Source organism: Archocentrus centrarchus, chromosome 12, assembly GCF_007364275.1.
Source record: "Archocentrus centrarchus isolate MPI-CPG fArcCen1 chromosome 12, fArcCen1, whole genome shotgun sequence".
NCBI lineage: Eukaryota > Metazoa > Chordata > Actinopteri > Cichliformes > Cichlidae > Archocentrus > Archocentrus centrarchus.
The window spans coordinates 11,075,181-11,090,134 of NC_044357.1; the positions used below are offsets into that span (position 1 = coordinate 11,075,181).

General features: G+C 40.5%; 1 protein-coding gene across 2 annotated transcripts in view; it reads right to left on the minus strand.

Annotated features, from left to right (window-relative positions):
• Positions 1-14,157, minus strand: part of unc5cb (unc-5 netrin receptor Cb) — a 122,087-nt gene extending 107,930 nt beyond the window's left edge. For both annotated transcript variants that reach the window (XM_030743065.1, XM_030743064.1), the window contains exon 1: positions 13,624-14,157. In XM_030743065.1, the coding sequence (XP_030598925.1) occupies positions 13,624-13,741 (118 nt within the window). In that variant the 5' untranslated portion in view covers positions 13,742-14,157. The remainder of the gene's footprint in view (positions 1-13,623) is intronic.
• Between the last annotated feature and the right edge of the window lie 797 nt (positions 14,158-14,954).

Sequence of the window (14,954 nt, forward strand, 5' to 3'; positions counted from 1 at the left end):
ACAACCCTGACCCTTGCACTAAATGGCTGCTCATCCAGTGGAAAGTAGACAAAAGCCAGACAAGATTGGTAAAGACATGGCCATTTGCTGCAGAAGATAACAAGTGGCATGTTGTGGAGTAAACAACGGTCAAAACACTGTGCATAATGCTTCGCCAATAAAACTGAGTGCTGGGGCCTGAACAGGCAATGTGACCATCTGTAAGATTAGTGAGGCAATGTTATCACTAGAACACTGCAGTAATAGGGCAATGCAAGGCCAGTGGTGGATGGGTACTTAAAAATATGAAATGGAAAACAAATTATTTGATTTGCTCTTTTTAAAAGTCTCCTGCAATTTAAGAGACTGATTGTAGATGCAATCACTCAAAAAACTACTTACCCTCTTCTGCTCTTTGTAGATTGCACTGTGCCACATAAAAGGAAGGCCATCTGAAATCCACTTGTTTATTCTCAATAAAATTGTATGCATTCTTGTATTACTCTGATTTTATACACATCATGCTGTTATAACTTCTTTGGAACTTTATGTATAAAATAGATTAAAGAATATTTTAGAGAATAAAATATCTCCATCTCATAACTGTGATTTTAATCTGCGTATGCCTACAGATCTGCATATGGCCAATCTATCTATTATCCTATAAAGTGATATTTATAAAAAAGCAACAAAAAACAAGCAAATGTGGGCACAGACTGATTGAGCACAAACAAACACATGTTGTTTGAGTGTCCTTCTGTCTAATTAGAGGCATTAAATGTGTGTTTTATTTATATATATTATATATATATATATATATTTATATATGTAAAAACACAAAGTTAGTCAGGAAGTAAGTAAGCTCTTTTTTCCTCCAGTAGCTAAATGAGCAGTAGGAGGGGGGCCGCAGATTCCACAGTAAACACCTCCCTCCCATGTAAACATATATAATCACAACAAGATGGCCAATGCAGAACAGCTCGTAATTGTATCACCAAAGTGAGATGAGTGAGTTTTGGAAGGGGGAGAGCATTGCAGCTGATTGAATTAAAATGTCTGCTTCACTCCCAAGAGACCACCCCAATTCAAAGGACAGAGATTGTCCGCATGTAGCTGGAGCCACGCAGCAACAAATAATCCTGTAAGCCTTTACAAAAACTCTTTTTGTAGGCACTGACAGTATTTTTTTTTTTCCGTCTGACACGCGGCTTCTTCTAACAGAGTGGGAGAAGAGAGCCAAAGGGAAAAAAAGAAAAGAAATGAAATGAGTAAAGTTGGATGTGACAGGCTGAGCAGAGAAAACCTTTATCCACTGATAGATGTTAGACAGCTACATCCCCTCATTGTGACACATCCATCAAAGCACTGATCACTTTTGTCCTCCCACGTGTCCAACCCTTGTGTGTCAGGGCTGCTTTGACCAATCCAATTTGACTCCGCGACTTCAGACAAAACAGAGTGTTAAAGGAGTGACCGCTGACACTCCTTGGATTCGACATGCCTGGTTTAAATTCCTTCAGCAGTGTACTGCATTCTGTCAAGTTCTCATTAAAGCAAACTGCAGTAACAGAAAGAGAATGGAAGCTACTGTGTAAATATTTCAGCGCGAGTTTGTATCCCTTTGCCCCCTAAATTCAATCTATGTGCGAGCAACTGCCAGCTAGAAAAATGGCAGTCAAAACCAAAAACAGGTTGTGCTGGTATCTGGTGTTCCACAGAGAAGAAACACAATAAGGTTCAGATTACCCGGCCAAATTTCCCAAGAAACTACAGGGGAATGGAAATATGCAAGTGAGCTGGTAACACTCAAAGCTGCCCAATCCTTACAAAACATTGGTTTGTTCAACATTGTTGTATTTGTTTACTAGATTTTTGCCTCTTTTCCACGAACAAAAAGCCACACAAAGCAGCCCAGAATAGCTGCGGGTTAATGTGCCTGAATCCTGGATGCTCTCAGTCTGTTCATCCTGTGGGTAAAAGCCATGCAGCTTACGACCGGCTTCTTCTATTCCTGGCTCCGAGATCCTTGTATCCACCTCCCCTTTTTCTACTCTTCCTTTGGCCACATCAATGCTATTGTTGGCCGGGTCTCGCAATGAGCTGCTAAAAGAAAATATTTGGTAGAGAGAAGTAGTGATAATAAAATAAATGTGGCAAGCAGAAAGAAAGTTAAGTCTTTGTAGACTTGTAAAAACAAAAATATTGTGATTTAGTAATGTGCAGCCTTCTAAATGCAAGAAGTTAATGCAGGCAGTTGATTTAAACAAGCAGCTACCGAGGGAAACTCATCAGCAGGGATAATTTACCACGGTAATGCTCCTTCTGTTACACAGCAGAGGTTACCCTGCCTGCCCCCACCACATCTCCCCAGTGTAACCCTTTCTGCTTTTACCTGAAAGATCAGCTTACCTCACGTCAGCCTAAAAACCATGGGAACCCCTATGCATGGTGTGTCACCACTGAATTATCGGTTTCCGCTGCACATGCTCCTGCATATCTGCAGCAAGCCATTATGGTGTATCAGTTTACAGTTAGTGTGCTGACTCCAGTGCAGCTGGTGTACTGTATGGAGTCATAGTTTATAAATGTCTGGAATTAGAGAAACAAGCCTGTCATTTTACTAAGCTCGGCCATTTTTTTTTCCCCCAACTGAGATCTCACGTCTCCATCAACTTAACCCGAGGGAGAGCAGCTCTACAAACCCTTCAAATGTGTTACGAGCAATTATCTTTAAAAGCTGATGGGTAGGTTGGCAAACCCCTGATACCACCGGGGCACTCCTGTGCCTTAGTGGTTAGAATGCTGACCATAAACCACAACGTCCACTGTTCAAGGCCAGAAGGAGACGTTTGGTCCACGTCTCACTCTCATTTCCTGTCAAAGTACCATTTTAAGCTATGGATGTGTGCCACCAGTCAACTAGCTGCTGCGCTCGATAGTCAGGAACAGAAACAATAGTCAGTTAAATGTATTATTCTTATTTTATTAATGTAAAGCGGCAGTAAAAATGTTACGACCTCACTGGTTTCAGAAAAAAAAGAAAAAAAAAAAAGAAACATAACCAAGCAACCAAACCAATTTTTATGCCCACACTAACATGCTAATGCTAAGCATTATACATAAAGTACAGATGGTGACCGATGCCAGGGTAGCTAACTTTGTGAATAAGTAATCAAAAGTCATGACGTGAGCAATGACCCTACTGACAGTTTGAGAACCACAAAGTTTTACATTTGAGCCGTTTATGCATATTTCTGAAATGGAGAAAATTATCCTTTCAAACTTCAATAGTCTTGGAGGTCCAATATGTGTGTATCCATAAGTTTGTAAAATGTGATTGTAGCATGGTAAACATCTGTACTAATATTTTGTGTTCCAAGTCTGGATGGACTGCGAGCTTGTGAAGGTTACACATTAAACAAGAGTTGTGTTGACTGTAGGAAAGCTTGTCTTGTATACAAAACAGAGCCAATTCAGACATTTGACCTGGTTTAGGAAAAAAAACGAAAACTCCCATCTCTGCATGTCTGAGAAATCATCACAACAATATCCATTATTCAATTTCTGCCTACTGTTTGGTTAAGTCCTTGAAAGGGGCAAAAAGCAAAGCTAGACACTCTTCTCTACTGCCAATCCATTATTGTACTGTATATTTCAGTCATATGAATATATGAATGCACTGCCATGCAAAAAAATATTGTGCTGCTAGAGGGCAGCCATACTTGGCTTTTTCCAATTATTTTGTCTTAGAACATAATATAATTCTGACATTTAGCTACAGAAGTGAACTTTCAGATTTGCTCATCTGCCTTCTGTTATTATCAACCTCATCTCCATAGCACTCATTAAAATAAGAATGCATACAAATCAAAGACAACAGAGCGACTTATTAGCAGCACTTTTGGGTTTCCTGACAGATTCACGAAGAACAACAATACAGTACAGTTTGCTTGCTCTGGCAAGCCCACAAATTGCTGCAGCTTCAACAGTGTGCTTTACATGTTAGGAGTCATAAAATAACCTTTCACCGTGGGGCTTCTGTCTGGGCCCCCTTTAAATGAGACCCATTGAGCCTGGCCCAGTTAAACACTGTCTGCCAGTACTTAAGACACCAGGGACTGATCATGGAGATATGGCACACACACACACACACACACAAACACACAGAAAAGTGCTGACACCCAAGTACAACCTCAAACTATTACTGGACTTGCAGCAATAAAGCCCAAAATGCTGAAAACAGGTCAGGCAGACGGGTGTTTGAGCCTGCGGTGGTAGTGATGATGATGATGGTGGAGTTATGTAGCTAACTCTGCATTTAAAGTCTTTTTTTTTTTTTTTACATTAAAACCTGATGAATTCCACAGTGTTTGCTGAGACATGCACAGTGTAATTACAGAACAAAAAAAAAAACAGACAAGCATGGTTTCAAAAGAAGTTTGTTTTTTTAAATATCCCTTTCTCACATTTTAACTCAACAGGAGTATATGGAAGGTTGGGTGGGGGGATCAATCATCCAACAGTACATAACAATTGTGAAGCTTTAATTTAGCACCTCATTTAACTCAGTAAAAACAACAACTTTACAGGCTGGCATTCTGACACACATTTAATTCTGCCCCCTGGTAATGGTCTGCTCTGTTTAAAAGTCTGTTTGGCAGCTCTGTAGATAACAGATGGAAGAAAAATGAGGGGAATTATGAGAAAGATTGATTTCCTAGGGATGAATGGTCTGGTATTCACACAGATTTATCTGAAACAGACTTTCTCGGACTCTGTTATTATTGAATAAACATGCACGCATGCAGGCACACACACTGTCACCATGTGCAGACAAACAAGAACATGTGCGCACAAAGAGCCACACAACACACAAAATACCGCGCGCGTACAAACGGCTAGGAAAACTGAATTATATGAGTCTGCATGAAAATATTATTTGAAATGATAAAAGTGTGGATTGCAAAGGACATAGCCAGGAGGTTCTTTTCAAAAGATTTAAAAATTTCACAGCTCAGACCTGAACTATGCAAAATAATCATAGGTAGATTTTTTTTTTTTTTTTACAAAGTAAGCAAAAATGTGGCTTTCAAGAAAAAAAAATAGCTTTTCCTAAGCCCTTTCCCTAATGTATAGTAAAAATTTACTCTTTTTGAATAACAAGAGCTCCCATTGTCCTTTTAGATGTCCCAAGCCTATCTTTAAGGACCCATAATATAAACCAGAGACTATAACTTCTCTTGTGGCATCTCAAAAGCAGACACAGGAATGAAGCAAAAAAAAAAGAGAATGAAGGAGGGGAACGGGCGGGTAAAGTACCTCATTTGAGCCCCATAAAAAAACAAGACGGCACAAACATTTATCTGTGGCAAGGCTTTCATCAGATGCTTTAAGAGTGCAGAAATAACAGAGTGCAGGATGCTGATAAAGTAAAGACAGGAAATGGGGAGCACGGGTCTCCTACTCTCATGTTTCAGAAGGGACAAGGGGTCCTATACCCTACAACCCCCCCCCCCCCCCCCCCATGCCCCCCCCCCCTCCGTTCTGCTGACATACGTAGACCACAACCCTCCCCAATCAGACATTAGTGCAGCAACTGGAAACCACCACCCCCGCTTCACAATGCAGCGATGAGACGGCAAAGTGAGAAAAACGTGTGAAGTCTGCAGGCATATAAAATGTGTGGATGTTTCCACTTGATGATTTAACTAAATATAAACCAGCTTCTCAAATCATTTATTACAGATTAATGTTGTTCCTTTTCTTCAGGAGGGCTTTCATATATATTTGCTTTTGTCTCATTCCGCGAGTGAGGCTCTGCCTCTGAGCGCAAGACGGGGCAAAGCCAGGATTAAGGGTTTAGCTTTGTCAATCAGAGTCAGAACTGAGGGAAAGATAGCAGCTGTACCTCCAGTCTGAAGAGGAGCCTGAATTTCTACAGAAACATAAGAATTCCAGTGATCCCGTGCTGCGTTTGTCACTCAGGTCAGGTGTTATGAGTCACCACTGACATCATCTCGCTCATTACTGACTTCCTCATCAGAACTAAACATTTAGTCTGGTTTTAACATAAATGATGCCATGATGGTAACAGAGCAGAGGACTGGAAGAGGACTCTCAAACCATGATATTTGTGTTAAAGGCTGCTTTTAGAGCTCCTATCTATCCATTATCCAATTATTTATTAATCAGCTACAATACGTGTGTTTTTGTGGATTTTCTTTTTATTTCTAACCAACGTTGTTTGTATCCGTAAACTTTATGTATGCATGCATGTGGGAGACATTAATCCATTAGTTCAGGTTCACTAATGATTGTGTAAGGGTCAGAAGTAAGGTCAACATTTTCCAACTGACCACCATCAGGCCCACAAGTGGTGATTATCAATATTTTAGCAGAGCTGGGCCCCCCCCTAAAACCCCAATTCAACCTTCCCACCCCTTCTATTGTTTATTGAGAAAAAGAATACAAAGTTCTGTATTGTTTATTTTTGTTTTGTTTTTTGTTTTGTTTTGTTTTTTTAGTTTAACATAACAAAAAAAAGGATGTATATTTATCCAAAATGCATAACCCTGGTCAGAATCAGCTCCAGTTGAACTAATTAGGCATTACTCTGCCTAGTATCACTTCTTCACTTTGAAATTGAGCAACTAATTTAGGCTACAATTTTCGGATGGATGGATGGATGGATGGATGGATGGATGGATGGATGGATGGATGGATGGATGGATGGATGGACACTGGCTATCTGTTAGCCCCACAAAAGACTGATGACCTGTTCAGAGTGCACCCCACCTCTCACCCCATGACAGCTAGGATAGACTCCAGCATCGATTGGCTAGGCAATGAAAATGGATGGATGGATTGATGGATTATCATAAACTTTCAAACCTCATCCTATTCATATTTGCCCTAGATTTTTGAGCTGTGCCACGTAAGACCAATGCTTGCTCTGTAGCAGTTACCAAGACTGTTCATGCGGCATGCTGGGCCAGGAAACTAAGACTACAGGGAACAATGTTAAAGGACACCAGGGAAATAACTCCATTCTGTTGGCCAGCACATTTTGCTTTTTATAGTGTCTGTGTGACTACACAAGATTAGCCGCATTCTAGGAGCTTCTCAAATCCCCCTTAATTCTGTTTATTTTGCATCCTAATCAACTTTACAAGACTAAATAGCACGCCTGGCAACAGCAAAAGCTCAATTATAGTAAAATGCAAATGATTAGCAAACAATTATATAACATCAAAACTAGGAGATGTTATTTTATTGTAAAACAAATTTATTTGTATACTAAATATTGCACATCTTTAACAAATGTGTAAGAAATATATATTGATTAATTAATTGGTCTTCAGGCCTTTCTGTGTGGCTTTGCATTTTCTCCCTGTGCCTGCATGCCTGGCTTCCTCCCAAAGTCCAAAGACATGCATGTTAGGTTAATTAGTTATTCTAAATTGGCCACAGGTGTGGATGCAAGGTAGATAAAGTGCTTAAGTCTATAAAATAAAAGTGCCTTATGGATATATTTGAAAAGGTGCAGTGTAAGAACAGCTCTATGCACATGCCAGGCTTTTTGATTCCATATTAAAAATCTGAAACAAAAATAGAGACTTGGATTCCTTCCATGTGTTTTTTTTCCCCATTTACCTGCATGTCCTTGACTGATTTCCTGTTAGGAACACAAAAATGCAAGAGGACATTAGTGGTTGAACATCAGGGGGGGAGGCCATGATGCCAAATTAAAGGGCAGGAGTGGAGTGTGTACTTATACTCACTCATGATGTGCTCTGTCAGCCCTGCTGCTTATAATGGCATGAGAAGGGCCACTTAACTCATAATCACTTCTCTCTCTCCCTTTGGCTCTGTCCTCCTCTGTACCCCACCTCAACCCCTGATTTTCTGACTGCCGGCTCTGATCTTTAATCATAAATGAACTGTAGATCAAGAGCAGGGACAGTCGTCCACACCCCCTTCCCCCTTACCTAGGCTCCTGTAATCACAGGGCTCTTGGCTAGTAAGAGGCCAACAAGCCTTTGAATGAGAAATGACTGTACCTCTAATGCATCAGCCATCTCAACTTTGGAGAGCCATTTTCTGGCAAAGAGTGTATAGCAGGTAGGAAATCAGGTCACTACTATCATCGTCTTTACAATCATTATCCCCGATCTCATCCAGCAGCGTAATTGAAAGTGGGACCTTTTATACAATTATTTTCATTTGCTGTCCATAGCCTACAATGTGTGAGTAATTTTTGCCCTATGGTGCACTTTGACTTACTGTAGCCTAAAAAGAAAAATCATATCAAATGCACACATAGAGACACACACACAATCTAGGTGGTGCGATATGCACTGTAGGGAGACACAAGTCACCCTTTCTGGCAAAGGCCTGCTTGTCAAGTGCTGCTACTTGTGCCGAGCTCTGCTAATGGACTGCTAATAGGAGTGAATGTTGCACTGTGAAGCTCCCCTGTAGTTGAGAGTGTCACACAGGGTGATTAATGACACAGTCTCTTCTCCTCCCAAGCCTGTCCCTGTCCTCGCTCCATATCTTGCTTTCACCCTTTTCTCTCACCCACCCTCTTCTGCCTGGAGGTCCCTCTCCTCCTCACCTCTAATCTTTCTGTCCCTCTCTGAAGTCCTTGCGACCTCCTTCATCTCACTCCCTTTCTTCCTGTCTCTTCAAGATTTTATCACATGGGAATCTGAAAGCATTATTATCCGTCCTGCAAACCAAGTTTAGTTGCAATGCAAAATGTTCAGTTGCCTTAAAGGCATGCGGTATGAGCGCAACAAATCAAAATTGCAAGGAAACATTTTTTGAAAAAGGAAAACATTTGGGAAGAGTCAGTCTTCTATCAGGCTGATCAGGGAATACATATTAACATAAGTTGGGAAAACCAAGGCAGAATTGTCAGATCTTTTTCTTTTGTTACCGTTACAGGAAATTTAAAGTTTTTAACACTCTGATAAGGAATTTACATTCTATTACTCTAATCATATTAAACAAGGTGGGTTTGAGGGCAGATTATGGGCTCTTAAAGTGGTCTTATTTTGCTCACTTTATCCGAGGACTCTACTGGAGCAGCTTTGCGTGATTCAATCAAATATTACTTTTTATTCTTACAGTGTGCCTCATTTATCCACTGCCCGAAACAAAGCTGTTTTAGCTCCTCTCCAATTCTTCAGATTGGCTGCCTCTAACAAACAGAAGGTTTGAATAGAAGGTGGGTGGGCCAGAGCTGTGTATATACTAAGAATATCCACTATCTGGGATTACTATATACAGTGGAATACTTGTACTGTTTATAGAAGAAATCCTGGTCAGCCACTATATACATATAAATTATTTGAAACATTAGCCAGTTAAATGTTTTTGAGCCCATAGGAGAAAAGAAAAAGAAAATTCCAAGGGCCTCCTTGAGTTTAGGCATTTTGGGCTTAGTGTTACTCAAGATGTGGACTGGCCTGACTCTTTCTCCATGATGGAAGGCTAGCAGCCTGGCTAATGAGCCAAGCTACTGTACACAGCAGCAGGACAGGTTCCCTGCACCCTAAGAGATGCGAGTGCTTTTGTGAGCGATTGACATGATGTGTCACAATATCAGAGTTTCTTTTGGCCTTCTTTAGATAAAATGGGAGGGATGAATGGACACATTGCTGTTTTGTTGACATAAATGGTCACCCCATTTGTACAATTATAGAACACAATTCAGCTAAGAAAGAGCCTAAACTAATCAAAACATTTCAAAGGCATTCTGGCGAATGGCTATAAATTTCTTAGACAGAGGAGTTGAGTAAAAGGGGATATAAACATACGACCAAAGCAAATAAAAGAAAAAAAAAAATCTTTGCTACACGCAGTGACAGACAATATTTATGTCCACCAGCACAGCACAAGATATCCTCATTCACCAGATGAGGCCAGAACTGTTCTCAGCCCCAAAAATAGCAACTGAATATATTTTTTGCTTTCATAACAATAGCATATGACATCAAGTGGAGCAAGGAAGCAAACTCAGCAGCTACTTTTCACAGTAATTATCACTCACTACCAGGCTCCGTCTGGCTTAAATCGCAACCAGCATGCAACTGTGACCTCACACAGCCATACTGTGTACACACGTTTTACTTTGCCCTCTTCATTCACCTGTGCATATCACAACTCAATCTAGATTTCCTTCAGTCACATAAAATCCTTCTATTTCATAAATTTGCTTTAAATGGCACGTACTGCGAGCTAACCGTGATGGCAAAAGGCTATCATAGGAGGTCATTTATATGTACTGCTTCTTCACACAATGTGCTCATTGTGCACGTAGGCCCAGTTTATATAATGACCTCTGTGGCTGTAATGTTAGCAGCCCCAAGGGAAGCCTGTTAGAATAATAATGAAACAAAAAAAATACATTCACATTTACCTGAATTCTTTAAGAGGCACATAGAAGTACCCTGAAAGAGAGTGTCGTACAATGAATGCAGAGAAGTCTTCCTGTGTACTGAGTTACAATATTTCGGAAACCAGAGATGTCCTTTAACATTTCTCTCCATAAACAATCCTCAGAGGACACATCATCAGAAAGTGGAGAGGCAGGAAAGACAGAAACATGGTGCGAGAGGGAGAGAGGGAACAGCACTGTGGAAAAACTGAACTAATCCCAGGAAGGCCAGCGCCCATGTATCCACTGCCTGACACAAGAGATACACTATATAAATGCCAACGTTAAGGGCAGCCATGCAAATGAAAAGAAATTGAGAAAAGAAAACACCACTGAAAGTGATTTTCTTTCCCTTATCATGCATGTAACATGATTCACCTAAGACTAAAGAGTCTAGGGCGATGCATAATTCAGGTCTGAATTTGCTGAAGTTTAAAAGAAAATCCTCCATAAACCAGCCTTCCTTCTTTTTTTCAACTGTTTACCCCTAAAGCATATTTGATATGTGAAATCTATAAAGAAGCCTCGCCTGGGATTCATTTGTCTGTTTTAAGGACAGCGAATCGTAATGTTAGTTCTAATCTGAAACAGATTCATCTGAAACAGCATGCACAGATTTTGGTCAGTTATCAAATCACAATTATTTACCATGATTACATAGTAAATATGTATTTATTGATTTTTTTTTTATTTATTATTATTAACTGGCATTTTAACACTGGATTTCCTTGAGCTCTAAATATAATTGGACAAAATAAATAAATGTTAACTGAACTGAATGAGCCACAGCCCAATGGGAAGTGAGTTTGGACTTTTGGGGAGGGGCAGAATTGGCCACTGTGATAGAAAGGGGTTGATTCCCCACTAAACTGAATGCAGCACAATAACCGTTTTATCTGCGTTATCTTGTTTTTTCTAAACTTAAAAATATATACATTAAAAATACAATCTGATTGCATGTCTGCCACATGATATCTTTTATCAGAGGAGGTATTCCATATGATCCCCGTAACAACTTGACATCCTCCATCAGATTTTAACCCAAACACAGACAGTAGCGCACAGCTCTGACACTTCTGTGGAAAAAAACAGAATTGTATCTTTTCTTGCACCGAGGGTTTCAAATCTAGCTGCTGTCAGAGTTCTCAGCTACCTTTCTGGCAGCTCATTGCCTATATCTGTCTCAACTTGTCTCCTTTCTGAAGAGTTCAGCAGGTTAATGAGCAGGATCACTTCCCGGTGCTCGCCTCTGTCTAGATGGGATTAGAAAGGACTCTCAAAATAAATTAAAAAAAAAATGTAAATGCATCCAAGTATTTACAACCATAGAAAATAGGTTTGAAGGGCTCCAAAACAGAATAATCAAGATGGTATGGCGTTACAAGGAGTGCCTGGGTAAGTGAGCCACTTTGATCACCAGTAGTTTTACACTGAAGAAGTGACTCTCCAGCGATTAGGAAATGTGTAGAGCTCATCAGTGCCCCAAAATAGCGAGGCCCATTAATTAGGCTCAAACAATGTTCTCCTAGTGTATCGACTTCTTAATGGACAGATAAGAACCTTGTTCGTATTCTCATCCAGTCAATGGCACAGAGCTCTCTGGGGTTTTGGAATGGGTATTATGTCATCTCACCATGCCCTTCAGAAACTGGACCTGTGCTGCTTTTTCATTCTTCCTCTCCCTCCTCTTGCTCATTAACTATGTAGGAGCGAGATGAAGGTCTGGAGCAGCTAGATAAGGTTGCTCACAGACCCTCTTCCCCTGTCTGGGATATGTGCTTAGACTTCAATTTAAGCTTGTAAGGCTCTTGCATGAGCACTGAAGCCTCGCAGTAAAATAACATATCGTTCATGATGTCGCTGCAGAAAGGAGTATGTCTGAAACAGTCAAAACCCCCCATCTCATCACGTTATTCAGACACAGTTCATTCCAGACAAGACAGACCACCTACCTTAATTCCAGAGACATGCACTCTTGGCGACTGATACACATGCACAAACACATACTGAACACTAAATCCTAACACAGATGGGTTTTTCTCAGCTGCCTTTGTTTGGCAATCTTGCACAGGAGAAAGAAGATTAAGTAAATGGCTTCAGGTGTTGTGGCATTATCTCAGTGTTTTCTGTGACTGACAGCTACTCTGCAGTTTACAGAAACATCTTTCACCAGACAGTGCTTTGAAGGAAAAGTTTTGAATCGGCTTACTGATTGAAACTGGGTATAATGAGAAATTAAACCTCACTGGCAAGAGGTGCTTTGTTGAAAGTTTCCTGGCAAACTTTATGACTGTGCTTGTGAATCACTGATTTAGCCTTCCTTATTCTAATTACACATCTCCTGAGCAAAAGTCAAGCTTGTTTAATCATTGCTAGCATCACTGGGCTTTGAGATCACTCTTCATTAGATGATCTGGTTGTTTCCAAATAGTGGACATCTAATTTGGGGATTACAGCATTCATAAATCAACACTGACCAAGATTGAATAATTTTATAATGAATGGAGGTTCAGCTTTCTTAATTTGATTAATAGCAGCCTGAACTGGGAAATCTTAATATGACTGCAGGTAACGGTCTCCATGTTATATTTTACCTTTAATAACTTGCCATGATTCTGGGCTAGCTAATTACAGTTTTCTAAATAGGTTTTTACGTGGAATATCATTTGTGTGCGTGTGTGCGTGTGTGTGTGTGTGTGTGTGTGTGTGTGTGTGTGTGTGTGTGTGTGTGTGTGTACACACTAAAATCTTCAAGGATTTAGGAAGGTGTTAAAAAACATTTTAAGGGCCTTCTTTTGGGCTTTAGAGCAACACTTTTTCATTCGATTTTCTTGGAAAAACAGATGCAGCGCTCCGGCTGCTTTGTTTTCCAAGTGCAAAGCACACTTAACATAAATTATTAAATGAAAATAACTTTTATTTTCCCCAATGAAGACTTCTTTAGACGTAGTGTGTTAATATTTATCTCTCACAAGGCTGCTTGGCAGTAGGCATCCTGTTTTAATGAAAGCTACAGCCTGTTATCTCTAGTAAAGCCCAACTTAGGGCCATGAAGTGGTACACTGTATTTTTCTATCAGGAGTGTGACTGATTAGAATTCCGTTTTCTCTAGTCCACTACAACAGCGCCACAAGAGTTCATAAAAGTTTTCCGGAGAGCAAAGCCAGGTTCACGGGTCAAGAATACACTTTAAAGTTTACCTTGAGCCACTCCGATGTCAACCAGGAGAAAAAGCAAAAGCCAGGATACGGTCGGCATCTCAGGAGAGAATCTCGGCAATCTTCCTCTTTCTCTGTCAATTTGCGCAGCGTACCCCATGATGAGGAGTCAAACTACGCTCTAAGGCAAGTCCGAGTCACTGAGAAATTGATATCAAACACGCACTGTTGTCCCTCGCTTTGGTGCGCAGCACTCCAGAAACCTTCACAACCCGGGCGCAAAAAAAAATGGCTTTCGAGAAAATATATCCAGCGCAGTGTTTTTGCAAACATGTGACAGTTTATGAAATAAGAGGTGGGTGCATCGCCCTCCGAGAGAGAGGATATTGCATTAAAATCTGTATCCGCTTGCTTTTCCCTTTAAATGTTCACTTGGTTTGTCTAGAGGTGTGGATCGATGCTCTGATAGCAAATTCATGCTCCCACATGAAACCAAAGTCCCTCCAGCAGAGTCCGTCTCTGAAGAACCTTTTCACTCGTGCAGGCGAGCGCGAGAGGAGTGTGTATGCGCGCACCGCGTCTTGCGCTCCACTGACGGAACTGAGCGAACCAGGGCAGGGAGCCGTCTCTGCGGGCTACCTTGCTCCTTCAGCCAATCCAAGTGCTCCGGCAAGTGGCGGCGCTGTATCAAAACCTGGCCCGGACAGCAGCAAGGAATGGATGCTGATTTTTTTTTTGCAGCTAAGAAATTTAAATGTTGGATTCATTCGGGTTAGGCTACGAGAGTCACCGATGGTGTCCGCAAAATAACAGAAATGTCAAATCCGGTTTGGCTAAAAGTAGATTTATTTATTTATTTTTTTTCTGGATCCCACTTTTGTTGAGAAAACATGAAATGCGTATGTAGAAGAGCACTAACATGCAGAAAAAAAAAAACAGGGGGGGAAAAATCCATTATGTAAATTTTACCATTAGAAATAAATTCCTGCCTCCAAAACCAAATAAGGTATCATTAGTTAAAAATGCTTAAATCTGTTTAAGTCCATTTCAATGTTCTTGCTTTAAAAAAAAAAACCCAAAAAACACTATTTTAAGTACTCATTTGTACGCAGTTGGATTCGTTCAGTCAGGCTCAGTGTTGCGCAGCAGGTTTTCCTGCTTTTTCCCCTTCTGATGCCAAAAAAAGTTTATGCCTGCACCCCCTCCCCACGTTTGCATTTTAGAAATAGAGGTCCGCATCATAGCATCACCAGACTCCTTTTTTTTTCTATTTTCCCTGCATATATTCTATAAATCATTAGTTTTACAGTACTTTGCAGAAATCTTGAGTCACCCCTCATTTCTCTGTACTGTATTTTGCAAGGAAAATGGGA